Here is a 14,289-nt window from a genome sequence, read left to right as displayed (position 1 = left end):
TTTCCTACCTGTTTATGTATAAACATGGCCTTGATTGAGATCAACTCAAGAATCTCAGTGCAAGAAACTTTAAAGCCTTTGGAGGGAAATTAATCCTCTGAAATTCCATGACATCCTTGAGTGTGAAACACTGATTACAAACATCTTAATTAAGAGTTGTACTGGATTGCTAGAATGCTGCACTTGTGAGACTATGAACTAAACACACTCCCTCCGTCCTTGTCCATGTGTGTGTTGAACTGCAAAAATTCTATGCTCATTAACTGGGTCCATACAAGGAACAATAACCTTTATTATAAACTGCATATTTTGATTTTCAGAACAGAATGACAAATGTGCATTAACATTGGAGATACAGTTGGCATCATGACAGAGCTGCTCAGCTTAGAGAAATGGTCTGTTCACTACAGTGTGTGTGTAACTGGTAATATAGTACATTAATAAAGCAGAAAAAGGAGTCCCAGCACACAGCTGGATCATGCGTTACCACATTCTGCAGTTACTGCAGAGAGAATCAGTCACAAACAATACCGCCAAACCAAGAGGTCTAAACGGACAAACAAACGTCAATATTCACTCAGTCTAGACGAAGAGCAGGACAAATATTACCAAACAGAGAAAAGACAATACACACACTCATTAAGTTATGTCAATTTGTCTGCTCGCCCGTAGCGTTAAAACTTGAGCTTTATAAAAGGGGGGAGAAATGTATGTATAAAAAAATAGTTGAAATCATTTCTGCATTTGTGAGATCTTCATTCAGTGAGAAGTTGTCAAAGTCCATATTTTCTTTTCCACATCAATATTTGACGAGTACTAAGAATCTTTTGGCTCCAACAAGCCTCAAGATCTCTAAGCGGGCCAAAAGTGAAACAGCTAACTCTGTTTCCATGCCATTAGAGATTCAAGGCAAAGTTCATGCTCTGTCACAACTTTTTGCCAAATTTTGCCCTTTTGTCCTTATTCTTCTTCAGTTTCTTGGCCTGCCAGTTGTCCTTTGGCTTGGCGTCTTCTGGTTTTCTCTTCTTGTCACTGAAAAGGGAGAAACGAGAGACAGTAAAGTCTGACACAGAACAAATCAATGCAAAAAATTTATGAGATCATTCCCTCTGGATGCCTGTCCAGACAGTTCCAGTCAGAGAAAATGCAGTTTGGTTTACCCCCGCCATTCTTTTTCTCTCTCAGGCTGAAAAACAGCTGATTACTATGACAACAGTAGAATTTAATTAACTATTTCTATTAAACACGTTTTCTCTTGTTAAACTAAATGTTTGTTTGGTTCAAAGGGCCTGCAGCTTCTAGGGCTCTCCTGTTCTTTTCTGGATCATACATAGTTAGGCACAGGCTTCTTCTCTGTGTCCACGTCTTAGTATTTCTATCCTGTTCTTACAGCGACAGTCCATATCTAGGTTGGGTAGACCCTGCACACACACACATCAAACACACACATGAAGACGAACACACAGACAAACGCACACATGCAGAAGAACACACAAACTCTCTCTGTTTGCAGTCCTCTCCCTGTGTCTCTCTGTTGAATTCTGCCTCATGCATGCAGTACATTTCAGTGTGTAGGAAAAACATATGACTAACACCACTTTGGAGCGCTGCAAATATTGACAAGACCATGAGTTTGTTTGTTTGTGCTGTTGTTTTACCGTGTCATGTGCCTTATGGGTAGTGCACTAAAACCTCCATGAGCTGTGAGCAGACGTCTTGGGAATCTCTGAGTGTCACCCTACTGCTTCCCCTCAGACTCATATTAAACTTACAGTTCCCCAAAGAGCCTCACTGCTTTACTTCACTATCCAGGCTCTGAGTCCATCTAACAGGTACAATTCCTGACACCCTCTGATAAAGACATGGTGTTTCTTTTTTTCCATTACCTTTGACTTGCAAGAATTTTTTTTTTTAATCCTGTTAATGCATCTATCTTGAGCTCTCTTTTGACTTGTTCTGACGCTGTCCTCACCTCTTTATGCTGACGACGGCTGTGTGACCAGCTTTCTTCAGCACCTGGTCCCACTCTTCATCATCACCTCGGATCATGTACCTACAGAGAGAATCATAGTTAGTTCCTAGAATCGTGTTTTTATGTACAGTTTTATTAGGCTGACATTAGACTCATCTGAGTAAAGGTGACTGATAAAACCATATCTGAGTTTTGAGCAGATTAGACAGGGGCAAAAAATGAAATGCCGTGGAAAGTGTTCACTCCAAATTTTCTTGTCAAAGGAAAAATCTACACCAACAGTGGCAGCTCAGACAAATGTGTTTATCTTTGCTATCTTGGGAGTTAGCTAACACAGGCAAGAGACGTGAAGCCAAAACATGCTGGCAACTTTTCACACGATGAGCTGTGTAACGTCGCACAATGATGGAGGAGAGGGGCTGTAAGTGACTGCTGACAACCCAAAAGGGGAGAGAATAACCCATGTTAGTCACCACGGTAACATGACAACCTGCATTCCATTGGCCAGAACTGGCATATTTCGCTGAGCTGTTGTTTCAATCTGGGAATGCCAGTTGATGGGTTCACTTCAGCACTGTGAGAGAGCACCATCACCAAGTGCTACCCCGAGTTCTGCTTTAAAAACTTACTGGGAAAGGTCCATGTCCTTTATTTTCTCCAGGTCCTGTTTTTGTTTCTCCTGGTACTCCTTGGCTGCCTCAGCCTGAGGGTAAAGACAGGAGGGCAATATTCACTCAGCTGACCTTTACCAGACCAAAGTTCAATCTTTCAGGGTTGTTATCCAAGATCCACACAGATATATTGTAGCTCTAGGATGACAACACTGTATGATAACGATTGGTATTCCTTCTCAACCTCTGCATTTGACAGCATTGGGACTGGTTGCTGAGTTCAGTCTGATAATCAGTTTCCTATTCCCACAAAAGACAGAACACCTGAAAAGAATATCTCAGAAAGAATTAGCCATCATCTGGATAATTATTAATTTAGAAAGTTATACTGCTCACTCAGTTATCAACCTTTAAAGAAACCACTGATCTGAAATAAGTCTGATCTGAAGTAAGGACCTTTTTTAGAGGAGTGGTTATCAACTCTACCGCACAAAACAAGACATTTTGGCTGTGTCCGAAATGGCATACTACATACTACTCGCATACTAATTATGACGTAAAAGTAGTAAGTAGTATGCAGTACGTGAAAAATAAAAATTTGCAGTACACAACAGTTACCCGGATGATGTACTACACTGCCGAAAATTTCTAGTATACATCCCGAGCTCACTTCGCCGACTACTGCATCCCATGAAGCAACGCGGTGATTTCCAACAGTCAAAAAATTTTAAAAACATGGCGGACAGCGACAGAACCAGCTTCAACTTCAACTGCAGCTGCAGTTCCGAAGATAAATGTATCAGTTGCATATTTTGGTGTAAAAAATCTTCATACGCTTTCTTATACGGCTACTTTTGATACATATTTGTGGTTGTCGTGTGTTGTTCGATTTTAACAGAACAGATAGCCCAACCGATAGCAAACGTGTAGTACACTACACGAAAGTTGTCATAATTGCGTACCATACTGTATACTAGTGTGTGGAGTAGTGTGCAGTATGCAGTGTATACTAGGCTAGTATGTAGTACGGTAGTATGCCATTTCGGACACAGCCTTTGTCTCTAGTAAAGCACTAACACACCTGATTCAACTTATCTACTGATTACTGAACCCTTGACCTTGTTAACTAGGTATGCTGGTGTCAGGTATTAAGTAAAATGCGCTGTGTGGTTCCTGGTTCCAGGTTCCTGGTGACTGGAGCTGAGAAGCAGTGTTGTATAGGGCTAAAGGCACTCATACCAGGTCTTCATTTAGAGAGCGGGCTGTGGGCTCCATGATTATGTCTTTAGAGGTCACCATCTCTGCCTCCACTGCCTTTTCCTGGATGCTGCTGAAGAACTGTAAAATTAAAGAAAGGAAACAGCTTCACTTCTGCTCGGTTTACCTCAGATGACTTTCTACTAGGAAGAAATAAAATTTGTGGGAAAAACAGCTCTGCTCTGTGAAAGACTTTCCTTTATGTATTCGTGTCTATATTTGTGTGTGTGTGTGTGTGTATGTGTCTGCATGCACATATGTGTATAGTATTTAAATAGTACACAGCTACTATAAGTGAATTTAAAATATAAATCTCCAGATATTTTTGAGATGCCAATAAAGCAGTATAATCACTGCCTGCCTTCATGTACTTACAGTTAGTACCTTTTGAAGACCATGAACATCACAAGCTATTTAAGGAGTAAAAGCTTGCTCCTTTTGTGTGTGTGACTCATTCTCTGTGTGTGTGTATCTATTTTCAAATATTTGCCCTTACCTGCACAACCTTGCGGATGAGGCGGTTAAACAGGCCCATAATCTGAGAACTGGGAAGATCAATCTCCTTCTCCAGAACCTCTACAGTTTTATGCTGCAATCCGATCCCCAGCAACAGAGCCTGGAGCACAGACAGACAGAGTTAGTCACACATACACACATATACACGAGTTTCAAGGCTGAGAGAGTTCCTCACGTACACACTGTGCGGTGGAGAGCGAGATGTCTCCCAGGTGTCTAAGGAAAAACATGCGAGCGATGGCTGGGATCATGTCCATAATGAGGTGGTAGTCCACCATGTTTCTGGAGTACATCTCCAGACGCTTCAGGTCATATGGGCTGAACTGGGCAGCTAACTCTGCACTGCTCAGCACTACGGAAAGAGAGAAGGGACACGCAGAAGGACAGCTGCAGAATGTCATTGGGAAAAAATAATCAGTATTTCCTGATATCTCTTCAAAATGTTGTAGCATCTTTTTTGTTCACACAAAACTTCATGAATCTGCCTCTTTGGCACTTTGCTCTGTGTTGCCTTTACCATCATAAATAATAACTCAGTTACTACAAACAAAGACAGTACAAATGGACACTATTTCACACAACCAAAGGTACAACTCCAGATGAGTGACAGAGAGAACTGGTATGAACTGGGACCATACTGGGTTGGCTGTCATCCTTGGTGTTCTTGTTCTGGAGAATATTGAGAGCCAAGGTTGGTGAGAAACTGCTGAACTGGTAAGAGAGAAGCGCGAGGAACCGCCGTCGGAAATCTGCAGGACATAAGATTGCATTTAGAGACTAAATTACTCTCTAAAAAAGACCTCAACTTCAGCCTATTAATCAAGAGACAGTTAGACTGACTGTGACAGTGATAAACGGGAAAAACTCTATGTGAGAGAACGCAGAGGAGAAAATATGTTATTTTAAGAGAAAGAACACTAGCTTGTTTCAATGTTCCTTTTTTCAGAGAGCAATTTAAACAGAGAGTTGTAGGTTTGAAAATACTGACCCTTCCAGAAAGCAGACAGCCAGTGGCCCTGATCTGATGCCTCATCTGTGTTCAGAGCTTTCAGCATCACACAGGAGTGCTCCCCTGTCAGGTCATTCTAAGAATTACAAGACAAAAGTCAGATGGATCCAAGTGACCAGGATACACGCTGCCCTTCTTTATGGAGCATTCACTATGATAGAGAAAGTTTCTGTATGACTCAGTGAAAGGAATCAAAGAAAGGCAGTACAGAAACTGATACTTACTGGGGTCTGTCTTAGGTAAACTGGAACAAAGCCAGCTTTTTTCCAGAACCTGGAAAACGAGGAGCGAAGTTGGTAAGTGTTTAATATGATGCTTCAGTGGAATGAAGAGGCCACTGAAGGGGTAGGGATGTGCGTGTATGTGTGTGTATTACTCACTTGAGCAATTGAGGCGTGAGGCCATAGGACACACCCAGATAGTCCAGTCTTTCTGCTCTCCTCTCACTCAGCTTCAGGAGCAAAGGGGGTAAGTTCTTCCTGGGTGACACCACCTCCTCCAGCAGACTGACAGCCTGACCACACCCACAAATGAATTAAATCTCATATTGTATTACCTCAAAAATTTGTCAGTTACACTGAACTGAACACAATATCAGTTTGACCTGAAAACACAACTACAGCCAGATCATTTCTTTCATTTGGAAAAAAAAACAAAAACAAAAACTGAGAGCTTTTTCAAACACCATTAAGCAGGATTTGTTGCATTCAATATTGTAACAAATTGGACGGTACTTATCCTTGAGCATCAGTTTCACCAAAAATCACAGAGTTCCTATAGAAGGACAGAGTACTAGGGGGTCTAGGCAGGTGTTACCTCACTGCTGACAGGGGTAATCGCAGTGGCAGTTGTCTGCTCTTCGTCATCCAGGAGGGGGAACTGTCCCTCGTAATACTGCTGCAGGAGCTGCAGAGCACGGGAGCCGTAGCCCATCTGTCCACAAACAAACAAAAAAAATCAAAACAAAACAAACAAAAAAGCAGCTGCTCTGTTAGAGGTTACTGAACCAGTCATTTTTCAATGAAAGATTTCAGTAACTCATTTGTGTGTGTGATATGGGCTTGTAAATGTGGAAAAAGGGGGGAGATAGAAGAGAGAGCTTACCCCCTGATAGTCAGGGTTCACGGCGATCCGCACCACTCTGCCTCCCGAGAGACTGCCAAAATCTGGATCTTGAAACTGTGTTAGAATAAGAAGGGACATTCAGTTTTCTCGATTATTCCCTAAAACATCACTGCGCTGTATGTTTTATACCTAAACTATCCCACATTTGTCTGCCTGACACGCTCCTTCAGAAATACAAGGACCCGCAGCCAAATTGAAGTGTTTAATTACAATAAGAAACCAGCGCGACTCAAATCAAGTACACCCAACAACTGAATTATATGAATGCACCAGAAGAATGTAAAGGAGAAATTTTTCGCTGGGTACTTTTCAAAGTCTGTTCCTACCTGCTCTGATACGGTCCAGGGAATGAGGTCTCCAGATGCCTTTTTGCCACGGGACAGGCTATTGAGGATGGACTGACGTGAGATCTCTCCTTCCAAACACACCTGCCAGAGATCAGACAGTTACCGTGTTAACACAGAGCTCCACGTGAGTCAATATCTGGGTGTGCTCCCAAATTATAAACCACACTGAACAGTTCATTACAATCTGAATATCAATCCACGGGCGACACGTGTAGCCACACACTGTACACCCGCGCGTGAGAATAAGGTTAACTAAAGTTTAAAAACATTACCCATAGAAATACCATTCTAAACAGATGTGGCTTTGTTTAGTACAGACAGCAGCTAAAAACATTTCTATAGACAATGTTCTTAATGAGAGTATAATGTGAAAATATGTCACAGTCTGTGTACATCCATCATGATGTGAAAGGTGGATCATATTCTGTACTCATGATATGACCCCATGTTAGAATAGATCAGGTTTGATTTGTTTTAATCAAACTGTGCATAACCTAATGGTTATGATTACATTATGGGATGTAACTGGCATGGTGAAGATGAAAAACACACAGTGGTAATTGAATTGTCCCAGTCTGAACGTTTTGAAATGTACTTTTACGGAGAACTGACAGCATGGCCACAATCTCAACCATATGACACAGACACATATGAGGTATGTATACTAACACTAGTAAATCACCACACAATTGGCACATTTCCTGACACAACTGGTCCAACTCTGACTGCTTTTGTGATAGTTCAAATACAAAAGATTTCCTGCGTCGATCAAATCCGCTCCTAGAACCCGGAAATGTTTCCGTAGTGTGAAAGCACTGTGAGATTTCAAAAAGGTGTTCTGTGAGGTCAGGTTCACTTTACAGCCGTCAGAGTGAAGTGGCCATTCCCCTACCTGCACTACAGCCAAGACCTCAGGCAAGGCATTCTGGGTAGGGGGGACAGGAGGCAGCAGACAGAAGAGATGGTGAGCAGGGGCATCCGACAGCATCTGAAGGTCATTGGGTGAATTCTGCCGAGAAAGAAAAGCACAAAAAACTGGATTCATACCCATTCAACGTTAAGTTTCAATCTCACAAACGGACGCCTGAAATCTTAGATAAGTAATGTCGCTTGCAGGGCTTTGCTAAGGAGAGAAATGTTTTTATTTTCAGAGAAATTAATCTTAAAAGGAGAATATTAGAATCCTAGCTTGGCATATACGATAGTATTTGTTAGAACATGAATGTCAACACACAAATGTCTCGAATTTGGATTAAAAAAAAAAATTGGGGGAGTACTGTGAAAAAGCATTGACGTCATATTGGGAAAAAGCATACACACACACACCTTGTAATGCGATGCCACATAGAGAGCCATGAGCCGCTGAAGGAAGGTCTCAGAGGCCTTATGGTAACAGAACAAAGTGTCTCTGTTCACATAATAACTGCACACACAAGGCTAAGGAAAACCAATCTGTTTGCCCCTTGACTCAGAACACACACAGAATAATACTAAAATCCTCAAGATTTCAGACACAATAGCAGAGTATCGCTGTTACTAGGGAAACACTTACAACACATCTCGTCTTTCCAAAAACCACAGGCAAAGCTTGCAACTATTTGTGAGGACATTTTGAAAGTACAACCAAAGAGTACAGAAAAAAAGGTGACAAAGCAAATACGTAAAAACCAAAAAAAGAAGCAAAGTCATAGAAGGAGCAGTGTCTAAGAGCCACATGTGCAGTGCTGAGTGAGCGGTCAGTAGAGGATACAGCTCACAGGTCTGGGGCAGAGGGCAGCCGGAGATGATGCGAGGAATACTCAGGCAGTCCAGACACAGCAGCTCATTCAACCACTTCTCTACAGGGTCTCCAGGGGCGTAACGGATGGACTCCTGGAGAGACACCTCGTGCAGAGTACGTGCTGCAGGACAGAATACACAGTTACCACACACACACACACACACACACACAGACACACAGAATGCCTTACTTCCACAGAGTAATAAAAAGAGACATCAGATATGTGGTACACATTTCCAAGAGAAGTCTCATGCTCTTCTCTGCTATCTCATCAGGACTGCTAAAAATAATTTGCATATTCTCACAGACACAGATACAAAAGGAAAACGTATGTTACAGCACTTGATAAGTTATTAGGCACTTTCTGGCAAGATCCAACCTACAGTAGTACATGTAGCTGGAGCCCACTGTATGAGAGTGTATTGTACTGGTACCTGAGGCCAGTCTGGCCGTGCTGGTGTTGCGGTTTTCGGCGGAGAGGTTCTGCTGACTGTCTGCACTCTGCTGCCTCAGCTGCTGGATGAGTTTCAGTGACAGAGAGCGACCAGTGCCTTCATAACTGCACACAGACAAAGCAGAAATCTAAAACACTTCTTTCTTTCATTCATTCAATCATTTCTGCCTTGCCCATTTGGTTCAAATTCAGAGAAATGAGAATGCAGAGATGTCATCAATCATTAGTTATGAATGAAAACACTGTCAGTAAGATCCACATGTCAATATAAATAATGAAATAATAATAGTGAAATAATAACAGTAAGAATAATGAAAAACAGGAAACAGATTTTGATACAATGTACTTAAGACCAGTTGAATTACTGAAGTCCATAGGGAATCTATGCATTACATTTTTGAAAAATCAGAGCATCTCTCAGTAGATGAGTTGGACACTGTGCAAAATAAAATTTAGCAACCCTACGCATACTGACCCGTTGATAGTGGATGCCATGAAGACTAAGTAAGGGCCCAGCAGTTTCTTTACCAGGGGCAGAGGGATGGCAGCAGCCTCATCAATGACCAGTAGCTCTGCCTGGCCTAACTTCACTGCATCAGCAGGGTGGATGTACTGTAGACCAACAATAAGGAAACAAATGTATTCAGGAAATCTTTTCACCAATTCACATCCACGGGGAGTATCTCTTTGAGGTGGCACCAAAAAAAAAAAGTTATCCTTGGTGTTTATGACAATAAATTCCACAAAATATGTTGCATTAGTGTCTCCCATCACCTTTAGCAAGCAGAATTTTTAAGCCAATCAGAAAACTTTGGACATAATGTCGTTTGTGTACTGTAATCTGTTTGCAATCCTGAGCGTTATCAGCATCTTAAAATGAGCTGGTTGACTGGGTGATCTTACTATGTGAGACACTGACCTGAGACGGCAAGAAAGAAATCATAATAAACCCCAAAGACAGCACAGTTCACCTGTATGGTCTGTCGATGCTCCTTAAAGATGTTAACCCGCACCACAGCTTTACTGAACTCTGGGTTCAGAGACTGAATGATCTCATAGTCCAAGTGCTCCTGCAAAAGACAAGCACGTCAACTGATGAGGACATATATCATATCCTCCCACCACTACCCACAGCCTTTTCAGACCCTGCAGAGATTATTCTAATGAAGAATTAAATGTTTCGCAGCTGAAATAATAATTTTTTCTTACTTTAAAATTACTTCATGTTTTTTACAACCGGATAAATCTGATCAGAAAGCTAAATATTCTGAGACTCCAGTTGGAAAACAGATATCTACGCATATGTACAAAGTTACCTGATACTGGAGAGCATCAAAGCCTTTGAAGATGAATTCAAACAATGTGTGCAGATTGTCGGGGCTAGGAGACGTCACAAAAATGTTGGAGTAACTGTCAAAGACAAATAGAGTGATTGAGACACTGCCGCGTTCCAAACCCAAAGCATATCAGATTGCAGATGTCTTTGTCTGGGACAGTCCATACTTATATAGTACTACAGTACTGTACCGTACCCAAATGCAACAGCGCCAGCAATGGCCAGGCCAAGAGCAGCAGATTTGCCACGACCACGGGCAGCAGTCAGCGCCACCGTGCTGCGCAATGTCTTCTCTGAGATGGCCTCGATGAACTTCAGCACCGCTTTGGCCTGAAAGAGAAAAGTACGTGCAAAACTAAGAACCGTTCTAATACTGGAAGCGACAGCACTAATTTACTATCTGAAGACATTACTTTGTATTGTAATGGCACATCAGTGTGCACTGAAGTGGGCAGCAGTTAAAAACTTATGGGATTAGATCAAGCCAAATCCACACACAACAGATCCAATGTTTTCGGGAACCATAAAGCAGTGAACCAAAGTGAACCAGATGGTCAAGGGCCTGAAGCTACTAATCATTTTTTTCACCACATTATGATCTAACAAACAGGAGCATTTGTGGCTGATTTCATAAAGAACTTTTGTTTGTGATCTGTTTATCATGATATAAGTGAAGGTACCTGGTCCATGGTCTTACAGCAGTCCACCAAAACCCCAACAGGTTGAGTGTCCTGTAAAGACTCCTTCAGATCCTTAAGCTCCTGTTCCCGTGGAGACGGACCATCCTCCTACAGCAGAAAGACAGAGAATTTAAAGGTCATAGTCCCATACATATCACAAGATCAGCAGGAGAGGGTCTAGAATGAGGAAAACTCTACCTGTGACTTGGGTGGAACAGGTTTAATGTTGGTGATGTGGCTGGAGATGGGCAGGACATTTAGCTGGTCGTCGATGACGACACAGGTTTTACAGGAGGCCAGAGACAAGATGAATCTGTAAAAATCCAGTAGTGAAGTGTAGTTACTCCAACCATTTAAGAGTAAAAGTGGGACCATGTCAATTTGCAACTAACAGTGTTCAAGAAGTTAAAAACTGCTTGTATCAACATTGCTTTCAGGCTTAAAACTAAGAGTTTTCTCTCCAATTCCCTAAGCCACATCCACAAAGCCATCAATCTGCATTTAAAGCCCATTAAAATACCCTTATATAAAATGCTGCTGACAGTAAAGTACATGGACACAGATTCTTACCCTCACTTCCAAACCTAATGCTCCACTTACCTCTCATTAAACCTCCCCACAACATCCTGGTGAGCCTCTGTCCTATAGCGAGAATGCACGTCCTGAGAGCAATGAGAAAATATCATTTAGATCAACTCTCTCTGGCACATCCAAGCCCATCCACAGGTCAGAAAGACTGTAAAAGTCCCTTACCATGGTCATAGTGTAGAGCTGCTTTAGGGAAGTCATTGTCCGTAACAGGATAACCACAATACCTCCACCCTCCACTGTCTCAATGGTTCTTGCCAAGAGGTTGGGTGTAAGAGCCTCAAAGTCCTTCATGGGACAAACCAGAGAAGAGATTGAGTTTTATATTTAGATGTCCTGGAATGGTTCTTTCCATCACATGTGAGGAGAGAACAGAATCCCCTGGTACCTGTAGAACACACATTCCATATGTGTTGCCCAGGATCTTGTGGGTTTCGTTGTAGTAGCAGTAACGGATGTTGGTGGCAGCGATGAACAGCTCAAAGGGGTCATCCTGCTTCAGGTTCAGAGTGCCAGTTTTGATCTTCTTCTGCAGCTGCCGCATTCGCTTCTTACGGTTACTGTTCAAGAGCCACATTATTTCAGAGTGAATCAGCCTCAGTAACCTCTTTAGAGTGTATAGTGAAATGAAATCACAATCATATCGTTTTAGACATTGAAAGAAGGACCAAGATCAACTGTTTAAGGGATTCAGACAGTTCACAGAGGCTGTGGGGCTAAAAGGAGCAGCCTGATCGCTAATTTGCAAGTATTATTTATCTAGGGCAGTTTCTCTTAGTGCCAGATTTCATTTATCGGGCAAATAAGTCACAAATTTTGTTGTTTTTGTTGTTAAAAGTAGACAAAGACCCGTTGAGAATCTACGAGTAAGTCTTCTTTATGGCCATACCTGCTAAAGCCGAGCTCCTTCTTGTAGCACCATAACACCGAAGGTCGGGCACGCACACTCGCTTTGGAGAGCATGTGATGTAGAATGACAACCTGGACGAGGAGAAGATAGACATAAGTGACTTCGATAGAAATACATTCTGACAAAGCGAAAGACACAACTGGAAGCTTCACTGTACCTGATCTTTACCGTGATCGCCAACCACAACGAACATGGTCCGATGTTGGAGAGCGACCCCGTTTTCTATTTGGACACGAATTCGGTTGTCCACCTTTTTCCGAACTGTTGCCATTTTTCTTTAAAAAAGCATCAACATTGTAAACAGAAAATCATCACAATGTTTGACCAGCTGGAATTAAACCACTCTACTAAATCTAATTTCTCACAATCAAAACATTTGAAGTGCTTCATCAAATAATTGAATGACATTATCTGTTGCGTGCATTGAACAACAACATGGCAGGAAGACCTGTCATGGTTTATGATTTTATAAAACAATTTCTGCAGATTACTGGGGAAAAACTGACACCCAGTTAACTTGAAATGAACCCACTTCGGTTCTTGCCATTCAATTTCACTTTAAGGCTAACTAGCTATCCGAGCCTTCACGTTTAAAGATGAAAACTTTGAATCACAAATGCACAATGCGTCTGGCAATTAATTGCAGTGAACGCTACGTATAAAACAGTATACCTGCAGGATTAGACACCTTCGTTTCAACGTAAATTATAGTATGCTGTTAATATTTTCACATGGAGATGTTCACTTAGCTTCTTACGCACACCATCATGCTGATACACTCACGTGGGGACGTCTCAATAACAAGACCCCAGCATGATGAAGGACCCAAGAAAGACGTAGCTGTCTTACACATACCCTGAATAAAAGTGAGGGAGCTCACGACTGTCTATCGCTTTGTTGTTGGACCTGTACTCTACGCATTTAATTCAAAGTTATTGATTGACTTTTTGTGTTTTCACTGATTGCCAGTATTGTTTAAACGTGTGTTTTCGAAGTGAGAAATGTGAATGAACGTATGTGAACAGCAGACAGTACCCACACATGTGAGTTTCGTTCACGAGCACCCTCCTTCAAACTGTCCAAAACTAGCAATATGAATCTCATATTGTGAATATAAGTTCTTATGCACAAACAGGAATAATCCTACCGCTAAACAGGGAACTAGTCCTTCACAAATAACAGTAAACTGCTGTTCACACCACACTGTTTTGCTGTTAACTCAGTTTACTTGTATGGGGTTCTGTGCTTGTCACCGTTAGCCTACGTCTCCTGAATATGCGCTCGAACACAGCCTTGAAATCTGGTTACAACTCAGTGGCTCAGTGCTCGGTGGTATGGGGTTGAGCTAACCTTTGGTTGTGATATTGATTTGATTCTGATGTGCCTCTCAAACGATTTTTATTTTATGAAACGCTGTTTATGGCGTACTTGCTGCTCATAGTCTTGCAATGCATTTAGGCTAATGTAGGAACATGTTCCCGAATGTACAACCCATTGGAATTAGCAACAAATAACGCAAAATTTATGTGGTTATAACAATGGCCTGCGAACTATTTAATGATATCAAGAATTAAAGGGCTGATTTGTGCAACTTGCTTTTAATTTTCATTGAACAAATATTAACATTTGTTATTCAAACATCTTTGGAGATCCTCATACGTGTTCACTGGATCCCAAGTGAACAAAAAGTACTTTAAGTGTGGT

The 14,289-nt window shown here is 41.7% G+C and overlaps 1 protein-coding gene across 1 annotated transcript; it reads right to left on the bottom strand.

The window, feature by feature from the left end:
* Nucleotides 1-274: 274 nt before the first annotated feature.
* nat10 (N-acetyltransferase 10) lies at nucleotides 275-13,341 on the bottom strand. Its single transcript, XM_030774012.1, has 29 exons — nucleotides 13,258-13,341; nucleotides 12,743-12,860; nucleotides 12,565-12,656; nucleotides 12,064-12,235; nucleotides 11,841-11,963; nucleotides 11,688-11,749; nucleotides 11,286-11,400; nucleotides 11,088-11,195; nucleotides 10,604-10,737; nucleotides 10,388-10,481; nucleotides 10,043-10,141; nucleotides 9,547-9,683; nucleotides 9,052-9,176; nucleotides 8,588-8,738; nucleotides 8,164-8,260; nucleotides 7,730-7,846; nucleotides 6,817-6,918; nucleotides 6,470-6,544; nucleotides 6,182-6,298; nucleotides 5,746-5,879; nucleotides 5,590-5,638; nucleotides 5,345-5,441; nucleotides 4,995-5,105; nucleotides 4,536-4,708; nucleotides 4,337-4,456; nucleotides 3,823-3,921; nucleotides 2,602-2,675; nucleotides 1,973-2,053; nucleotides 275-1,032 (listed from the first exon to the last, which is right to left on the bottom strand). The coding sequence occupies exons 2-29, from the start codon at nucleotides 12,854-12,856 to the stop codon at nucleotides 927-929; spliced, it is 3,078 nt and encodes a 1,025-aa protein (XP_030629872.1). The 5' UTR covers nucleotides 12,857-12,860; nucleotides 13,258-13,341; the 3' UTR covers nucleotides 275-926.
* Between the last annotated feature and the right edge of the window lie 948 nt (nucleotides 13,342-14,289).

Source organism: Chanos chanos, chromosome 1 (assembly GCF_902362185.1).
Source record: "Chanos chanos chromosome 1, fChaCha1.1, whole genome shotgun sequence".
NCBI classification, from domain to species: domain Eukaryota; kingdom Metazoa; phylum Chordata; class Actinopteri; order Gonorynchiformes; family Chanidae; genus Chanos; species Chanos chanos.
Note: the sequence above shows the minus strand (reverse complement) of the source record. Positions and strands in the feature narration are given on the sequence as shown.

What these genes read in the sequence shown, in the direction of transcription:
- nat10 (XM_030774012.1), bottom strand. Translation starts at nt 12,856, where the DNA reads ATGGCAACAGTTCGGAAAAAGGTGGACAACCGAATTCGTGTCCAAATA. An exon ending in AGCATCGACAGACCATACAG is followed by an intron (nt 9,684 to 10,042) that starts GTGAACTGTGCT and finishes GTTGGTCTACAG; the next exon opens with TACATCCACCCTGCTGATGC. An exon ending in GCCGTCGTCAGCATAAAGAG is followed by an intron (nt 1,033 to 1,972) that starts GTGAGGACAGCG and finishes CTCCCTTTTCAG; the next exon opens with TGACAAGAAGAGAAAACCAG.